Source organism: Zea mays, chromosome 2, assembly GCF_902167145.1.
Source record: "Zea mays cultivar B73 chromosome 2, Zm-B73-REFERENCE-NAM-5.0, whole genome shotgun sequence".
NCBI classification, from domain to species: Eukaryota; Viridiplantae; Streptophyta; class Magnoliopsida; order Poales; family Poaceae; genus Zea; species Zea mays.
In genome coordinates, this window is record NC_050097.1 from 161533308 (window position 1) to 161548264 (window position 14957).

Genomic DNA, 14957 nt, shown 5'->3' on the forward strand with positions numbered 1-14957 from the left:
TGATCAACTTGAATACCATGTTTTTCCTTTCTTTGACTTTCTCCCGTTTGCGAGGAATCTCCACAACTTGGAGCCTCTCACCCTTACAATGATGATCACAAAAGAAGCACGGAAGTAAGGGAGGGGAGAGCAACGCACACAAGACTCAAAGCACAATCACGCACACAAGTCACAACTTGAGCTCAAAACACAACCCACGGAGTTCACAACTCGAATGGAGCTCAAGTCACTATCTCAAAGAATCAAATGCGCGAAGTTGGAGTCTTGGAGGCTTAGAATGTTTCTTGAATGCTTGGCTTACTCCTCCATGCGCCTAGGGGTCCCTTTTATATCCCCAAGGCAGCTAGGAGCCATTGGAGGCCAACAAGGAAGGCCAAAGTTGCCTTCTGTCGGGTGGCGCACCGGACAGTCCGGTGCACCACCAGACAGTTCGGTGCACCACCGGACAGCCACTGTTCATGTCCGGTGCGCGATCTCCTTCCAATTCTGGCTCAGCCAACCGTTGCAGATTCATGGCAGGTGGCGCATCGGACACTGTCCGGTGCACACTGGACAGTCCGGTGCCCCCTGCCGACCGTTGGCGCGGGCCACGCGTCGCCCGCGGATTGCGTGGCCGACCATTGCGCTGGCGGCCGTTGGCTCACCGGACAGTCCGGTAAATTATAGTCGTACGCCGCCAAACTTTCCCGAGAGCGGCCTGTTCACCGGAGTTCAGCCTGGCGCACCGGACACTGTCCGGTACACCATCGTACAGTCCGGTGTGCCAGACTGGGCTGAGTTTGGCTGCACCGAGCCAACTCCTATGGAATTCTTTTCTTTTCTTCTTTTCTCTATTTCTAACACTAAGACAGATATATTAGTACACAAAAACCAATGTACTAAGTCTTGAAACATACCTTCTCTTTGATTTTCACTTCTCTCTTCATTTAGCACATGAGAACTTATTTTAAATGTGTTGGGCACTTAATCACAAAAACATAATAGAAGTTGCCCAAGGGCACATTTCCCTTTCAAAACTATAAAAGGGAAGGCACACAACATTACAGGGAACTGACTCAATTACATACTCAATACAGCTTACACACAGTGGAGGTAGGGTGTTACGCTCCGGCGGCCTGAACCACTCTAATCCCTCGTGTCTCCGTGTGCTCATCCCAATCTCACCAGATAGGCAAACCGCTTAGGCCCCCTCCTCATCTTAGGATTAGGGCGGGTGCGTTCCGCCACCTGGCCGGTGGATTTCTCCCACCGACACATTGGTAGCACCCCAGGGGCGTCTTCAGTTTAAATTCCTGAAATTATTAAGAAAGATGCTTCTACTTCTTGCTTTGATTTAATTGATGATTCTAGCCCCTGCAACCAAGTTCTTGTTGAGAATATTGTTGTAGAAACATGTTCGGATGAGGTTGCAAAGGAAAATGAGCAATTAAGGCAAGAAGTGGCTCGCCTTGGCAATGCTTTGTATGACAAGAAAGGCAAAGCCAAACAAATCCAACCTCCACAGGATATCATCAATGCGGGAGTGAACAAGCCTGTGGAGGGCGAAACCGTGATTTGTAGGTTATGCCACAAGGAAGGCCATAAGTCTTTCCAATGCAAGGCGATGACCGGGGATAAGCAAAGGCAAAAGCTCAAGCAAAAGCCAACAAGCAAAATCTCCAACGCCTACATCAACAAGGTGGACAAAAAGGCTGCTACACCATATTTGATCAAGAAGAAAAATAATGGAAATGTGATAGCAATCAAGGCCAACAAGTAAGCCAACAAAGGAAAGGGGGCCAAACACATCTGGGTGCCAAAGGAAATAATTTCAACCATGGAAAGCACCAAGAAGGTTTGGATCCCGAAAGGGAAGTGAGTAGTCCGAAGGACGACGGGAAATCGGAGACTTGGCAAATTTGGTATGTATATCATGGGATACATCGTATTGGATCAAGTTTATTGCCAATTGGATTAGTGAATATTTTGGACCCAAATTTCCCCACCCATGACTAAGGTAACTAGAATCGTTGTATTTCTTGTTTTTATATATGCGTATCTATTTTCTTGTATCTAGTTTTACGTTTCATGCCTAGTATTTCATTTGGTACTTATTTGAGATTAACAATGCATACATACTAGGTAAATCACATGGTAGGATTGCTTGTTTTCAATTCATAATCTTGAGCAAACCTACATGTTTAAAATGTTTAATTAAGCACGACACATAGCTTATTTAACATCCCTAAGTAAATGACACTAATGCTTCAGAAACTCATATCCTACAATTGGTATCATTTAACTTATATGTGCCAAAGCTCGGATTATAGATAATTTGCCCCTCTTGATATCAAATCAAAGTGCATGTCTCCTACAAGTATTCAAAACTTGTATGCACACTTTCAGGGGGAGGTTACTCTATAATCTAAGACTTTGAGACTAATACCTTTTCTGAGTCTATTTCATGTAGTAGTCTCATTGTAAGGAAAATGAAGTCCCTGGAGAAAGACAACAAGCTTCCACTGCAAATTTGCAAGAATTCTTATGTATCACAAGCCTACCATTTGTCTTCAAATGGTCCGCCATTGATTTTCAATTGGTAACTCTGAGACTACATTTAGCTTCATTTTCATGTCTTCTCCGATATTTGGTTAGACTATATTTCATATCTTATACTTCCCATGCTGCTATAAATGCATATATTGTTGACTCATATTTTGTTACCTATGCATAAGGGAAGTTAGTCTATTCAAATCATGTCTTGCACCTCCATTTCTCACATGCTTTTCCTAAGTAGAAGATCTCTGTCAGGGGGGGATATTTCCTCATCTCTAAAGGGGGAGAAAATTCTTTCTAAAGGAGAACACTCATTTAGGGGGAGTAATAATTTGGTGCTTCAATTGGTATTAATTGACAAATCCTTTATGAGGGTAAGTCTTATTTGCTTCCTATATGCTTTTAATGTCTTCCTTTTCGGTGGTTGATGCCAAAGGGGGAGAAGTTGTAGGGACCAAAGCAATGAAAATGTTATCAAACACCAAACACCACCAAATTAAACATTTTCATCCTTCAAGTGTTTTTGGATGTTTGGTATAAAATAGGAAGTAAGTGAATTATGGAGTTAGAGCGAGGCTTAAGTCCATAATCTCACTCTATGGGGACAATCATGCATCCTAGCAAGTAGATTGCATATTTTCATTCAAATGTTTGTTATATTTGCTTGTTTTGGTTGTGTTGTCATCAATCACAAAAAAGGGGGAGATTGTAAGGAAAATGGACCTGGGCCATTTAGCTCAATAGGTTTTGGTGTTTGATGATCAATATAACTTGTGGACTAATGTATTTCCCAAGTGTTTGTGTGTTGTAGTTCACAGGATGCGAAGTGGATTGGACTGAGGCTCTGAGGATGCAACACCTCAAAGAAGACATTATAAGACCCATAGAAGACATTACAAAGTCATATTGAAGACACTTTATACATGCTAAGAGTCCAACACATCAAGAAGTAGAAGTGAGATACAAAGCTACAAAACAAAAGTGAAGTTGACAAAGTTGAGAGGAAGGGCTGACTGAATTGAAAGTGTTTCACAAAATCAAATCTACTCAAACTGACATGGCTTCAACTTTTAGATGTATATAATTTTATAAGCTTTCCAAAAAGTCCAAGATCATCAAAATTGGAGTTCGGAGCTAAAAGTTATTCCCACAATACGAAGTCGGAATTGCTAAAAAAACTACAGCAGCATATGGGATGTCTGGTGCACACCGGACTGTCCTGGTGCCAAATTTGCTCAAACTGATATGGCTTCAACTCTGTGATGTAGAGAATTTTATAAGCTTTCCAAAAAGTACAAGATCGTCGAAATCAGAGTTTGGAGCTAAAAGTTATGACCAAAATACGACAAGCGAGCATGGGCTGTCCAGTGCACATCGGACCGTCCGGTGCGCCATGTCCGGTGCAACATCTTCGGAAGGTCCAATGCCTACCTTTAACAGCTAGTACATGTGGCATGTCTGGTGCACCTGTCCCGTGCACCGCAGAAAGTTACAGAACTGCTTTCCAACAGCTATATTTGAGTTGGGACTTATATATACTTCACCCAACTGACCATTTGGAGGCGTGGGAGCCCAAGAGACATATCACGGCACATAGTTCACATTTCCAAGAGCTCATACACCCAAGTGCTTAATAGAATCACTCGGTGATTAGTGTAGGTGCTTTGCGAAGTGCTTAAGTTAGTTAGACCACTCTAGCGCTTGCTCTAGGTGAATCCTAGTTAGTTGAGTGAGTTTAGATAAACCACACAACCCCTCGACTCTTGCGCGAGCCATTGTAATTGTACCGAGTGGGGCAAGAGTGCTGCGAGACCGTGACAACCACGTTTGTGTCATGGCCACCATAGTGTACTGAAGGGAACGAGGCCCGCGGCATTTTCGGCCGGAAGCTCGATAGTGGAGACGGCGGGGAGCGTCCGAGAGGAGCCGGAAGCGGAGCACCACTTGCGTGTGGAGAAGGCTTGCGGCTCTCTACGGAGTTACTCGACCGAGGTGCTTGGCCCTCGCATGGGCTTCCCTTTGCGTAGGGGCACCAACGAGGATAAGTCGGGGCCTTGCGTGGTTTCGGATACCTCGGTAAAAATACCGGCGTCATCCACGAGAGTTTGCATCTCTACCTTGCTCTTTAAGCTTCCGCATTTATATTAGGCATTTAAGTTTCAATCTTGTATTTATACTTATATAGTGTAGATTGAAACTTAGCCATTGCGGTAGAGATAGCAACACTTAGACAAAATCTAGTTTGCACATTCTAGTTTGATTATTTGCATAGGTTTTGCTCTAGGGATTTATTTGTGGCCTAGTTTAATAAAAGTTTTAGAAGTCCTAATTCACCTCCTCTTAGGCGTCACCTGTTTCCTTCATGCATTAAACACAGCTAATATGGAAGTCATCTTTGATATTCTTTTGCACATTGTTGGGCACCCAAAATTACCTGCGGACGGTCCACGCGTGCGCAGAACCAGTTAGGGTTCCGCGTTTCTTGCGAGTTTTGTTAGCTAGATTCGCGGATATAAATCGTTAGATCGTTTGTAACGGGTCCAGACCTCCTCCCTCTATATAAATGAGGGCTACGACCGATTTGTACATCAACAATCGAATAAATAATCAGTTTATCTCTCGTTTTTACCATAGGCATTAGGAGTAGTTCTAGTTTAGTTCTAGTTTAGCCTCCCAATCCCCAAATTCTTCGTTTCTTTTCGGCTCTACGTTGATTAGAGGTGTCTAGAGTGGCCTGCCGACTCTATACAACACCTAGGATCTCTCCTCCCCGACGGGGTCCCTCCCGGGAGCGAGATTCAGGCGTCGTCGGCGAACTCCGTCGCCCCTGTGCACGCGCAGACCGTCCGACCTATAGGCGCGGACCGTCCGGCCCGTTAGGCAGGAAACCCGAGCCCTGTGCCAGTTCGCGGACCGTCCGGCCTCTGGCCGTGGATCGTCCGCGCCTGTGTAGAGAGCACCGCCGCCGGTTCTCAACGCAGTGATTGACGTCCGGATCGACGCCAACACACATATTAAATCTCAAAGGCCCACTCATGTTTTCAACTTTGTTGCCTTACGTGGCAAGTTCAAAACTAAATCCATTAGATCTAAAGATCGTTACCAAGTCCATTTTAGTTTCTTATTCTTTTGCACATATTAATCATGTGTCTATCCCCTTATATAGTAGAGATGTTCTCTTTTAAAGGAATGATAAATAACCAATTTACTACGAGTTAGAGTTTTAGACAAAAGAATGCTCGGTGGTGCATGATCTCAGGCTCCTCTATATATTCTTAGTGTCGGCGTGACGACAACAACAGAGAGAACAATGCCTCCGAAACATCGCTCCGCTGAAGAACATACATGAATTGGGGCAAACCATCAGGTTTTTGAATAGCGATCATGTGACCGCTTGCCGAGGTGATCTATAGTGCGACGTAGTCTACGTACTTTCAACAACATTGCGAAGTCGTCTTCGTTGTGAGTAATGATGACTTTATTTAGGATAGATTTAATCTACTAGGTGAACACACTTTTATTTGCTATACGTGATTTATCCTTTATTCATGTAATGATTGATTTAGGAAGTAATTTCTAATCTTAAAAGCACACAATTTTCTAACATGCAGTACAAGATACAGCTCACGCTCTACATTGTTCGATTGCAGAGACTACTGCTGCAATACAAAATAGATGCCATGTCACTCATCACATCCCATGCATATATGCATATTCATCAATTCCTTAACTAGCGACTGCGGCGGTATAAGGAGTGGGCGTTGAGGATGGTAAGCAGGACGAGGACGACGGAGGCGATGAGGCCCAGGAAAACAGAGCTGCCAATGTGACGGCAGAACTTGCTGTAGATGTTGCAGATCTTGTTCCAGTTGGTGTGTGAGTTGCCCTTGAGCCCGATCCACGCTACACCACCCGCTGAGCCGGTCGCCGAAGCCATGATAGCTGCATAGAACTGCCACCATGCATGCAAAGGAGGGAGATTCACGAAATATACGTTAGAATTACGCAAAATACATTTTTTGTTTAAATTAGTTGCTTGCGCTCTAACTCTTATGAGGGCTTGTTTGGAATGAACAGGATTAAGAGGGTTGAGAAAAAAAAGTAGTTTACTTTCTCTCAATTTCCTTTAATTCCCTTTAATCAAATAAACTCTTAACTTCATCAGAATTGGACCGCCAAGAGGACCCTATTTGGCCAAGAGGACCCTATTTGTTTTAGCTTTTTCAGCTTCTGGTCACCAAAAACTATTGTATACTGCCAATCCAAACGTCTAGCTTTTCAATCTCCTTCTATGAAAATCACTTTATAAAAAAATATCCAAAATCAACGTGAACACGGCCGAGTAGTTACGGCAGTAGAAAACTCACTTTCTACATCCTAAACCCTATGGACTCTTTTATCTTCCTCCACAGATAATCTTTACGATACTCAGATTCTCTCCACAATCATATTATCTCTATAGCCAGATTTTCAGAAAATTCTCTACTCAGAAAAAAGCTGAACCAAACATACCCTAAATAAATACTTCCCAGTGAGTAAATAACATGATCTGCCTATAGATGGGTTAATAACAAAGCATGCGTGATTTTAAGTAAGGAAAAAAAATATTTGAGGCACACTGATAAAGAGTAGTTTTAGCTACCGGACATTAGAAATAACACTATTTATCAGGAACACGTTGAGAAAAGGTTAGTTATTGTCAACGTCACACCACAGCGACTAAAATTTTCATTTCTGGCGAGACTTTGCCTGCAAGAGTTTTTCTAAAATAGAAGTTTTAATCTTACGGTGTGCTACTAATAATTACCAAAGTTTGTTGGTGTGTTTTTAATAAATAGTATTATTTCTAGTGTTCTACACCTGAAACTACACTCTTTATTAGTGTGCAAACAGATAAAATTTTCCTTTAATTAATCATTAGCTTGTCACCTTGTTGACACAAATACTAACCTTAACTAATATTTACATGTATATAGTCGGTAATTGTTGATTTTTATGTGTCAAATTAATAAGCGCGTGCAGAGGAGCCGGGAAAAGAACAGCAGCTATGCGAAATATATATATAGTGCGAAATACCTCTAGTACAAATTAAATAGAAGAAGAATATTGACTTGTGTGTGTGTGTAATTAAGCCGTGCTCACCACATCGAACAGAACAAGGAGGAAGAGAGTCCTGCTGGGAGATGAGCCGGAGAGGAGCTTAAGCGAGGTGAAGGCCGTCGACAGCAGGCTGTAGAAGCACGTCACGCAGAGCGCCACGAGCAGATATCTACGTCCGATCGAGCACATGGCGGGGCGTGCAAAGAGTCGTCGTCAGGTCAGAGACCATGCAACGGCGCGCCGTGATGACGATATGAATCCTACCCTACTATGTACTCACATGAGCGCCGGCGAGTCCTTGAACTTGGCCGGGAGCGAGAGGACGAGCCCTGGAATCTGCGGGACCGGGACGCGCACGGTCTGCTTGGCGGTGGCCAGCACGACGAGCCCCGACAGCGTCACCGCGAACAGGAGCACCCTGAGGGCCAGGTCGGCGCCGGAGAGGCTTCTGCACGCCGCCGCCGCTGCCGCCGGAGGGGACGGCGCCGCGTCGGTCTGCTTGCCGGACCCTGCCGTCGTCGTCGTGGCGTTCACGGTGGCCATGGCTCTCTCTTTGTCTCTGGCTAAGGCAGCAGGTGGTGGTGGCTAGCTAGAATTATTAGCTAGAGAAGCTAGCTGCAAGGAGGAGCTAACTATCCGGCGGCCGTCGTCGTCGATCGCGTGCGCGGCGGCTGTTGTGTGTTTGTGGCACGGCGGCTATAGATGCGTTGCTATATGATATAGAGCCGGCCGACCCAAGCGAGGACCCGGCGAACACGGCAGGCATGTGGCAGAATGCAACGGCGGCGACGTCGACTACTTGTCTCATACGGGAGCAAGGCTCTGCAGGAAGTCCTGTAGCCTGGGACGAATTTTACTTGTCCACATTATTAGCCGGAGCTTTCTTCATTGGTCTTGCTCTGACTAGTGAGTAGTGGTAGCTAGCTTAGTGCTACGCCAAGCTGTCCGATCGACGCACGCAACCCCCTCAGGTCGCGGGACTTGGAGTATCTACAGTGAACATACATAAAAAACGGTTCTAAAAGTATATATAAGAGATAATTAAGAGACTCTATTATATAATAGAGTGTTTATAAATATAGTATATTAATAAATACAGAAATAAATGTGTTTATACGATCAGATCGATATAACATACGACGAATTCGTACAATAGAAAGTGAGACCTGTCCTGTAATGCCTTCAAGTCTTCCCAGGTTGCCAAGGATTCATCCATGTCGGACCATATCACTTTGACTTGCGCCACCGTCGCTCCTCCCTTTTGGATCAGCCGACTCTGTAACACTTGAGGCCTTGTTCGTTTCTGCCGGATTGGTGGGTCGGAATGATTCCTGACCGGATTGCTTCTCTAATTTATATAAACTTTGATTAGCTGGAACGATTCCGGGTGCAATCCGACGGAAACGAACAAGGCCTGAATAGGTATCTGAAGAGCATCGGTATGAGCAGGAAGGGAGGCAGCCACCACTTGGTTGCGGCTGACTGTGGCTTTGAGCTGCGAGACATGAAAAACTGGATGAATTTGGGCTGAATCAGGGCAGCTTGTACGCAGTGGCACCAACGCGTTGGACAATAGTATATGGGCCAAAATATCTGAAGGCGAGCTTTTGATTGGCGCGCCTTGTCACTGAGGACTAGACATAAGGTTGCAGTTTGAGATACACTCGATCACCCACAGTGAAAACCCTCTCAGATCGGTGCTTCTCAGCATACTTCATTCGACTTTGAGCTCTGAGTAGATGCTGCTGTATGAGTTTGGAAACCACTTCCCTTTCCTGCATCCACTGTTCCAGATCTGTCACCAGAATTGCCGAATTTTGATGCAGCCCGAAGTGTTTAGGAGGATGCCCATATAACACCTCAAATGGGGATCGATCCAGAGAGGAATGAGAATTGGTGTTGTACCAGAATTCAGCTACAGGAAGCCACTGACTCCATTTGCTTGGGCATGCACGAACGAAACACCGGAGGTATGTCTCAATGCATTGATTCACCCGTTCCGTCTGGCCATCCGATTGTGGGTGATACGATGAACTCATGCAAAGTTGTGTGCTGGACAGTGCAAACAATTGTTGCCAGAAGGCACTGGTGAAGACACGATCACGGTCTGAGGCAATGTTGTCTGGCATACCATGTAGCCGATAAACCTGATCCAAAAAGAGCTTGGCGACTTTAGGGGCTGTAAAGGGGTGAGACAAAGCCAGAAAGTGTCCATACTTGGAAAAACGATCCACCACCACCAGGATACAATCCACTGCACCAGACTTCGGAAGTCCCTCAATGAAGTCCATGGAGATGGAATGCCAAGCATGGGGAGGCACTGGTAGAGGTGCCAGCAATCCTGGATAACGAGATCTATCCGGTTTGGCCTGTTGACATGTGCTGCACGACTGAACATACACACGCACTGCCTATTTCATTCCTTTCCAATAGAACAGTTGCTTAATTCGGCTGTAGGTTACTGGAAAACCAGAGTGGCCGCCAATAGGTGAATCATGAAGGGCCGAAATGATTTGGCGTTGTATATCCTCCGAACTCCCAAGCCACACTCGTCCTTTATGTCGAATGACTCCCTGAGATAGAGTGTATGGGGTAGCAACATCCGTAGAGACGACCAGTTTTGTCAAAAGGTCCTGTGCCTGCGGATTGTCTCTGTAGCTTGCGACAATCTCTTGGATCCACAGTGGAGTACCCTGAGATATGTGCATGGCTTGCCCTTCTGTCGGAATCCGAGAAAGAGCGTCAGCAGCCATATTGTCACAACCCTTTTTATAAATAATGCGATATTGCAAACCAGCCAACTTGACATATACTTTCTGTTGCCAGACAGTATGGAGCCGTTGTTCATTTAGTTGCACCAGGCTTTGATGATCGGTGTAAATATGAAATTCAGCCAATTGTAAATAGGAATGCCACTGCATCACTGCGATCAGAATGGCCAAATACTCTTTCTCATATGTAGAAAGTCCTTGATTCTTGGGTCCCAGCGACTTGCTTAGAAATGCCAGAGGGTGGCCTCGCTGCATGAGAACCGTGCCGACACCAGTGTTGCAGGCATTAGTATAAATGCAGAAGGGAACTGCAAAGTCTGGCAAAGCAAGGACTGGTGCTGAACTTAAGGCTTGCTTAAGTAACTCAAACGCCTGTTGGTGTTCCATAGTCCAAATAAATAGCACATTTTTCTTTAACAGATCAGTCAGAGGGCAAGATATCATGCCAAAATTCCTTACAAACTTACGATAAAAACCAGCGAGGCCCAGAAAACTGCGTAACTCTTTGTTGTTTGCCGGTGTAGGCCATTGTTGCACGACAGTTATCTTGTCGGGATCTGTTGACACCCTTGCACTGATTATATGGCCGAGGTAGGCAATACTGGTTTGAGCAAATTCACATTTGGACAACTTCACTTTCCAGTGATCCTTCCGAAGCAAGTGCAATACCGATAACAAATGAGTCAAATGAGAATCAAAAATGGGGCTGTATATTAGAATGTCATCAAAGAATACCAGGGCACATTTACGTAAGACTGGTGCTAAAGTAGTATTCATGGCCTCCAGAAAAGTGTTGGGTGCGCCAGTGAGTCCGAAAGCCATCACGTAAACTCAAATTGACCCAAATGAGTTTGAAAAGCTGTCTTCGGTTCTTCTCCTGGTCGCAAACGGATTTGATGATAACCGGCCTTCAAGTCTAGCTTGCTGAACCACTTAGCTTGAGTGAGTTCATCGATCAACTGATCAAATACCAGAACTGGATATTTTCCTTTCACTGTGATAGCTGTTGGGGGCCTTCGTCTTCCGATGGTCCTCAAAAACATGATTTAACAATGTTTCCGGAGTTGTAATACATGAACAGGTACCTTCGGACTCGGATCAAAACCACAGTGGGAGAAGCACGAACAATACGAAGATTGATGCAGCGCCGAAGCTACGCGCAAGGGAGCTTCGGCATGACAGCAGGAAAGGGAACCGACTTAAAGGGGAAAAGGCTATTTAGACCTCGATGAATTACCTTATAGTCATTAGCAAATGTAAAGGGCATGAATGTAATTTCACATGGGTTGCATCCCATGCCTATAAATAGATGAACAGTACCCCCGTACTGTTCACGCTGACTTGGCATTTGCTTTTGCGTCACGCTGACTTGGGTATGCTTCGTCGCCGAAGATCCTGTAAGAAGAAACACCTTCGGCAGATCCTCTCAAAAGCAGTGCCGAAGCTATCACCCATAAAGCTTCGGCATAGTGACATGTCTCAAGACGAAGGAGTGAACCGACTTAAAGATGAAATGACCAATCGACCTGTGATAGCTTGTATTATGATTGTAAGCATTTGTAAAGGGCATGAATGTAATTTCTCACAGGCTGCGTCCTGTGCCTATAAATAGATGAACAATACCCCCGTACTGTTCAGGCAATCTTGTAATCACTTGTACGCGACACTCAGATTATTGCCTTCTGTCAAGACGAAGGTATAAATGTGATTAAATGTTATGTTTTAATATTTAAGTTTGTATGATGAAATATGTGAATAAGTTTAAGTGTTTTGATATATTATCCTTTCATGTTTCATATTTTATATATTTTATCTTTCATTATTTCATAACTCTAATCACGAAGGTATGACCGTCATGACCTTTGTTCATGACCTTCGTCCGAAGATCATTATACCCTTGGGGAGATAATGCTTCAATGGACGAAGGGCATTAACATTTAACATTTTATGTTGCCTTGTTCTTAATTCGAAGCATTTGAGAACAAGTTACCAACATTGGCGCCCACCTCCGGTGAACTCACTTCCACTTTTTGAACTGATGGCTTTGTTCAACAACCAAGCTGAAGCTGCTTCGGCTATGAAGCTGGTGCTCCCGATAACAGGCGGTTCAAGCTCAGAGCCGACCAATAAGAAGCAGAAGAAGGAGGCCCAGAGAAGAGTACAACATGTTGGGGTGCAGGGACTCTTCATCAAGTCAAAATGGTCTCACATCCCAATTACCTTCTCCCAAGTGGACCATCAGCTCAAGGATTACCCTCACAATGATGCTATGGTCATATCTTGTGTCATCAAGGGATTTCTAGTCCATGATGTTCTGGTTGATACAGGCAGTGCAGCGGATATCATATTTGCTAAGGCCTTCAGACAGATGCAAGAGCCAGAGGATAAGATCCATGATGCTACACACCCTCTCTGTGGTTTCGGAGGAAGGCAGATTGTAGCACTTGGCAAGATCACAATGCCAGTGACCTTCGGATTTGTCCACAATACAAGAACTGAACAGGTTGTGTTTGATATTGTTGACATGGAATACCCCTACAATGCAATTATTGGTTGGATACCTTCGGATCAAGGGTCCATTGCTATTCATGGAAGTCAGGAAGCTGCCAGAAAGGCTGAAGGAAATTGGACAAACTCAAAAGCAATCCACAATATAGATGGAGCCGAAGCTTGTGAACAGTATAAGTATAGAAGAGAGAAGGCTGCTTCAGCTGATCAGCCGAAGCCCATGCTTCTATGTGAAGACATAGCAGAGCAGAAGGTATTGTTGGGATCCCAATTATCTGAAGAGCAGGAGAAAACCTTGATAAGGTTTTTATTCAACAACAAAGATGTTTTTGCATGGTCAGCCAACGATCTCTGTGGTGTCAACAGGGACGTCATTGAACATTCACTCAATGTCGATCCATCCTTCCGACCCAGGAAACAAAAGCTTCGAAAAATGTCTGACGATAAAGCCGAAGGTGCTCGGAACGAAGTAAAAAGACTTCTCAGTGCTGGTGTCATCAGAGAAGTGAAATACCCAGAATGGCTAGCCAACATTGTTATGGTGAAGAAGGCCAATGGTAAATGGAGAATGTGCATTGATTTTACTGATCTGAACAAGGCTTGTCCAAAGGATGAGTTCCCATTACCAAGAATAGATTCCCTAATAGATAGGATGGATCCGGATATTTATTCGGATGTCATTTTTTGGTCTTCTTTCTTCGATTGTGAACAACTAACATATATAATTTGCTATGTAAATTTATATTCTTGTTTTTAGCATTGAGATTATTAATCTTCACAAAAAATAAACATTAAATTCATTCTATATCTTTTTAAATAATTCATATAAAATTCGGATGTCTATCCGAATACGGATTCAGATGTTTTTTCACCTTTTTTGTTGTAGGGAGAAAATAATGTACATAAAAAGTTATACAAAAATTTATTTAAATACTTCATAATATTCTTAATAACATTGCCGAAAATTAACTTTAAATTCTATATATATCTATGCTAAAATATTAGATTTGTGATACAATTCGGATGTTTTAGGAACATCCCTAGATGCAGCAACTTCGTCAGAGCTCATGAGTCTGCTAGATTGTTATTCAGGCACCCACCAAATCTGGATGAAGAAGGAAGATGAGCCAAAGACCAGCTTCATAACCCCCAGTGGTACATATTGTTATCTTCGGATGCCTGAGGGGCTCAAGAATGCTGGAGGAAGCTTCAGCAGGATGACAGCCAAGGTTCTTCACTCTCAGATATGCAGAAATGTGCTAACATATGTTGATGACATTATAGTGAAGAGCATGAAGCAAGAAAACCACATTACTGATCTGCAGGAAACATTTGCTAATTTTAGGCAAGCTGGCCTGAAATTAAATCCAGAAAAATGTGTCTTCGGAATGAAGAAGGGCAAGTTCCTTGGCTGTCTAGTTTCAATGAAGGGGATCGAAGCCAGCCCAAGCAAGATCGAAGCTATCCTTCGAATGGAGCCGCCAAGCACAAAGAAGGGGGCCCAACGGCTGACAGGAAGACTGGCATCTTTAAATCGATTTATATCTAGATCAGCAGAAAGAAATTTACCATTCTTTGAAGTACTAAAGTCAGCTGAAGTTTTTCAATGGGGCCCAACTCAACAGAAAGCTTTCGAAGAGCTGAAGCAATATCTGACCGATTTAACAACATTAACTCCACCCGTGCTAGGGGCTCCATTGCTATTGTATGTGGCAGCTTCGCACTCTGCAGTGAGTGCGGCACTTGTACAAGAGAAGCTCGAAGGACAAGCTAAAAAGCAAGTCCCAGTATACTTTGTCTCTGAAGTTTTGAGTTTATCAAAGAAAAACTATACAGAATTGGAGAAGGTGTTGTATGCTGTGTTAATGGCGTCCATGAAGCTTCGGCATTATTTTCAAGCATATCACATAATTGTTCCTTCATCACAACCCCTGAAGGATATCATGAGGAATAGAGAAGCTACTGGAAGGATTGGAAAATGGGCCGCGGAGCTTAATGAATTCACTGTTGACTACGTGCACAGATCTTCAATTCAATCTCAAT

The 14957-nt window shown here is 43.9% G+C and overlaps 1 protein-coding gene across 1 annotated transcript; it reads right to left on the reverse strand.

Moving 5' to 3' along the window:
* Nucleotides 1-6050: 6050 nt before the first annotated feature.
* Nucleotides 6051-8321, reverse strand: LOC100285307 (plant integral membrane protein TIGR01569 containing protein). Its single transcript, NM_001397509.1, has 3 exons — nt 7916-8321; nt 7678-7804; nt 6051-6487 (listed from the first exon to the last, which is right to left on the reverse strand). The coding sequence occupies exons 1-3, from the start codon at nt 8176-8178 to the stop codon at nt 6266-6268; spliced, it is 612 nt and encodes a 203-aa protein (NP_001384438.1). The 5' UTR covers nt 8179-8321; the 3' UTR covers nt 6051-6265.
* Nucleotides 8322-14957: the final 6636 nt, after the last annotated feature.

What these genes read in the sequence shown, in the direction of transcription:
- LOC100285307 (NM_001397509.1), bottom strand. Translation starts at nt 8,178, where the DNA reads ATGGCCACCGTGAACGCCACGACGACGACGGCAGGGTCCGGCAAGCAG. An exon ending in AAGGACTCGCCGGCGCTCAT is followed by an intron (nt 7,805 to 7,915) that starts GTGAGTACATAG and finishes GATCGGACGTAG; the next exon opens with ATATCTGCTCGTGGCGCTCT. An exon ending in TCCTTGTTCTGTTCGATGTG is followed by an intron (nt 6,488 to 7,677) that starts GTGAGCACGGCT and finishes GCATGGTGGCAG; the next exon opens with TTCTATGCAGCTATCATGGC.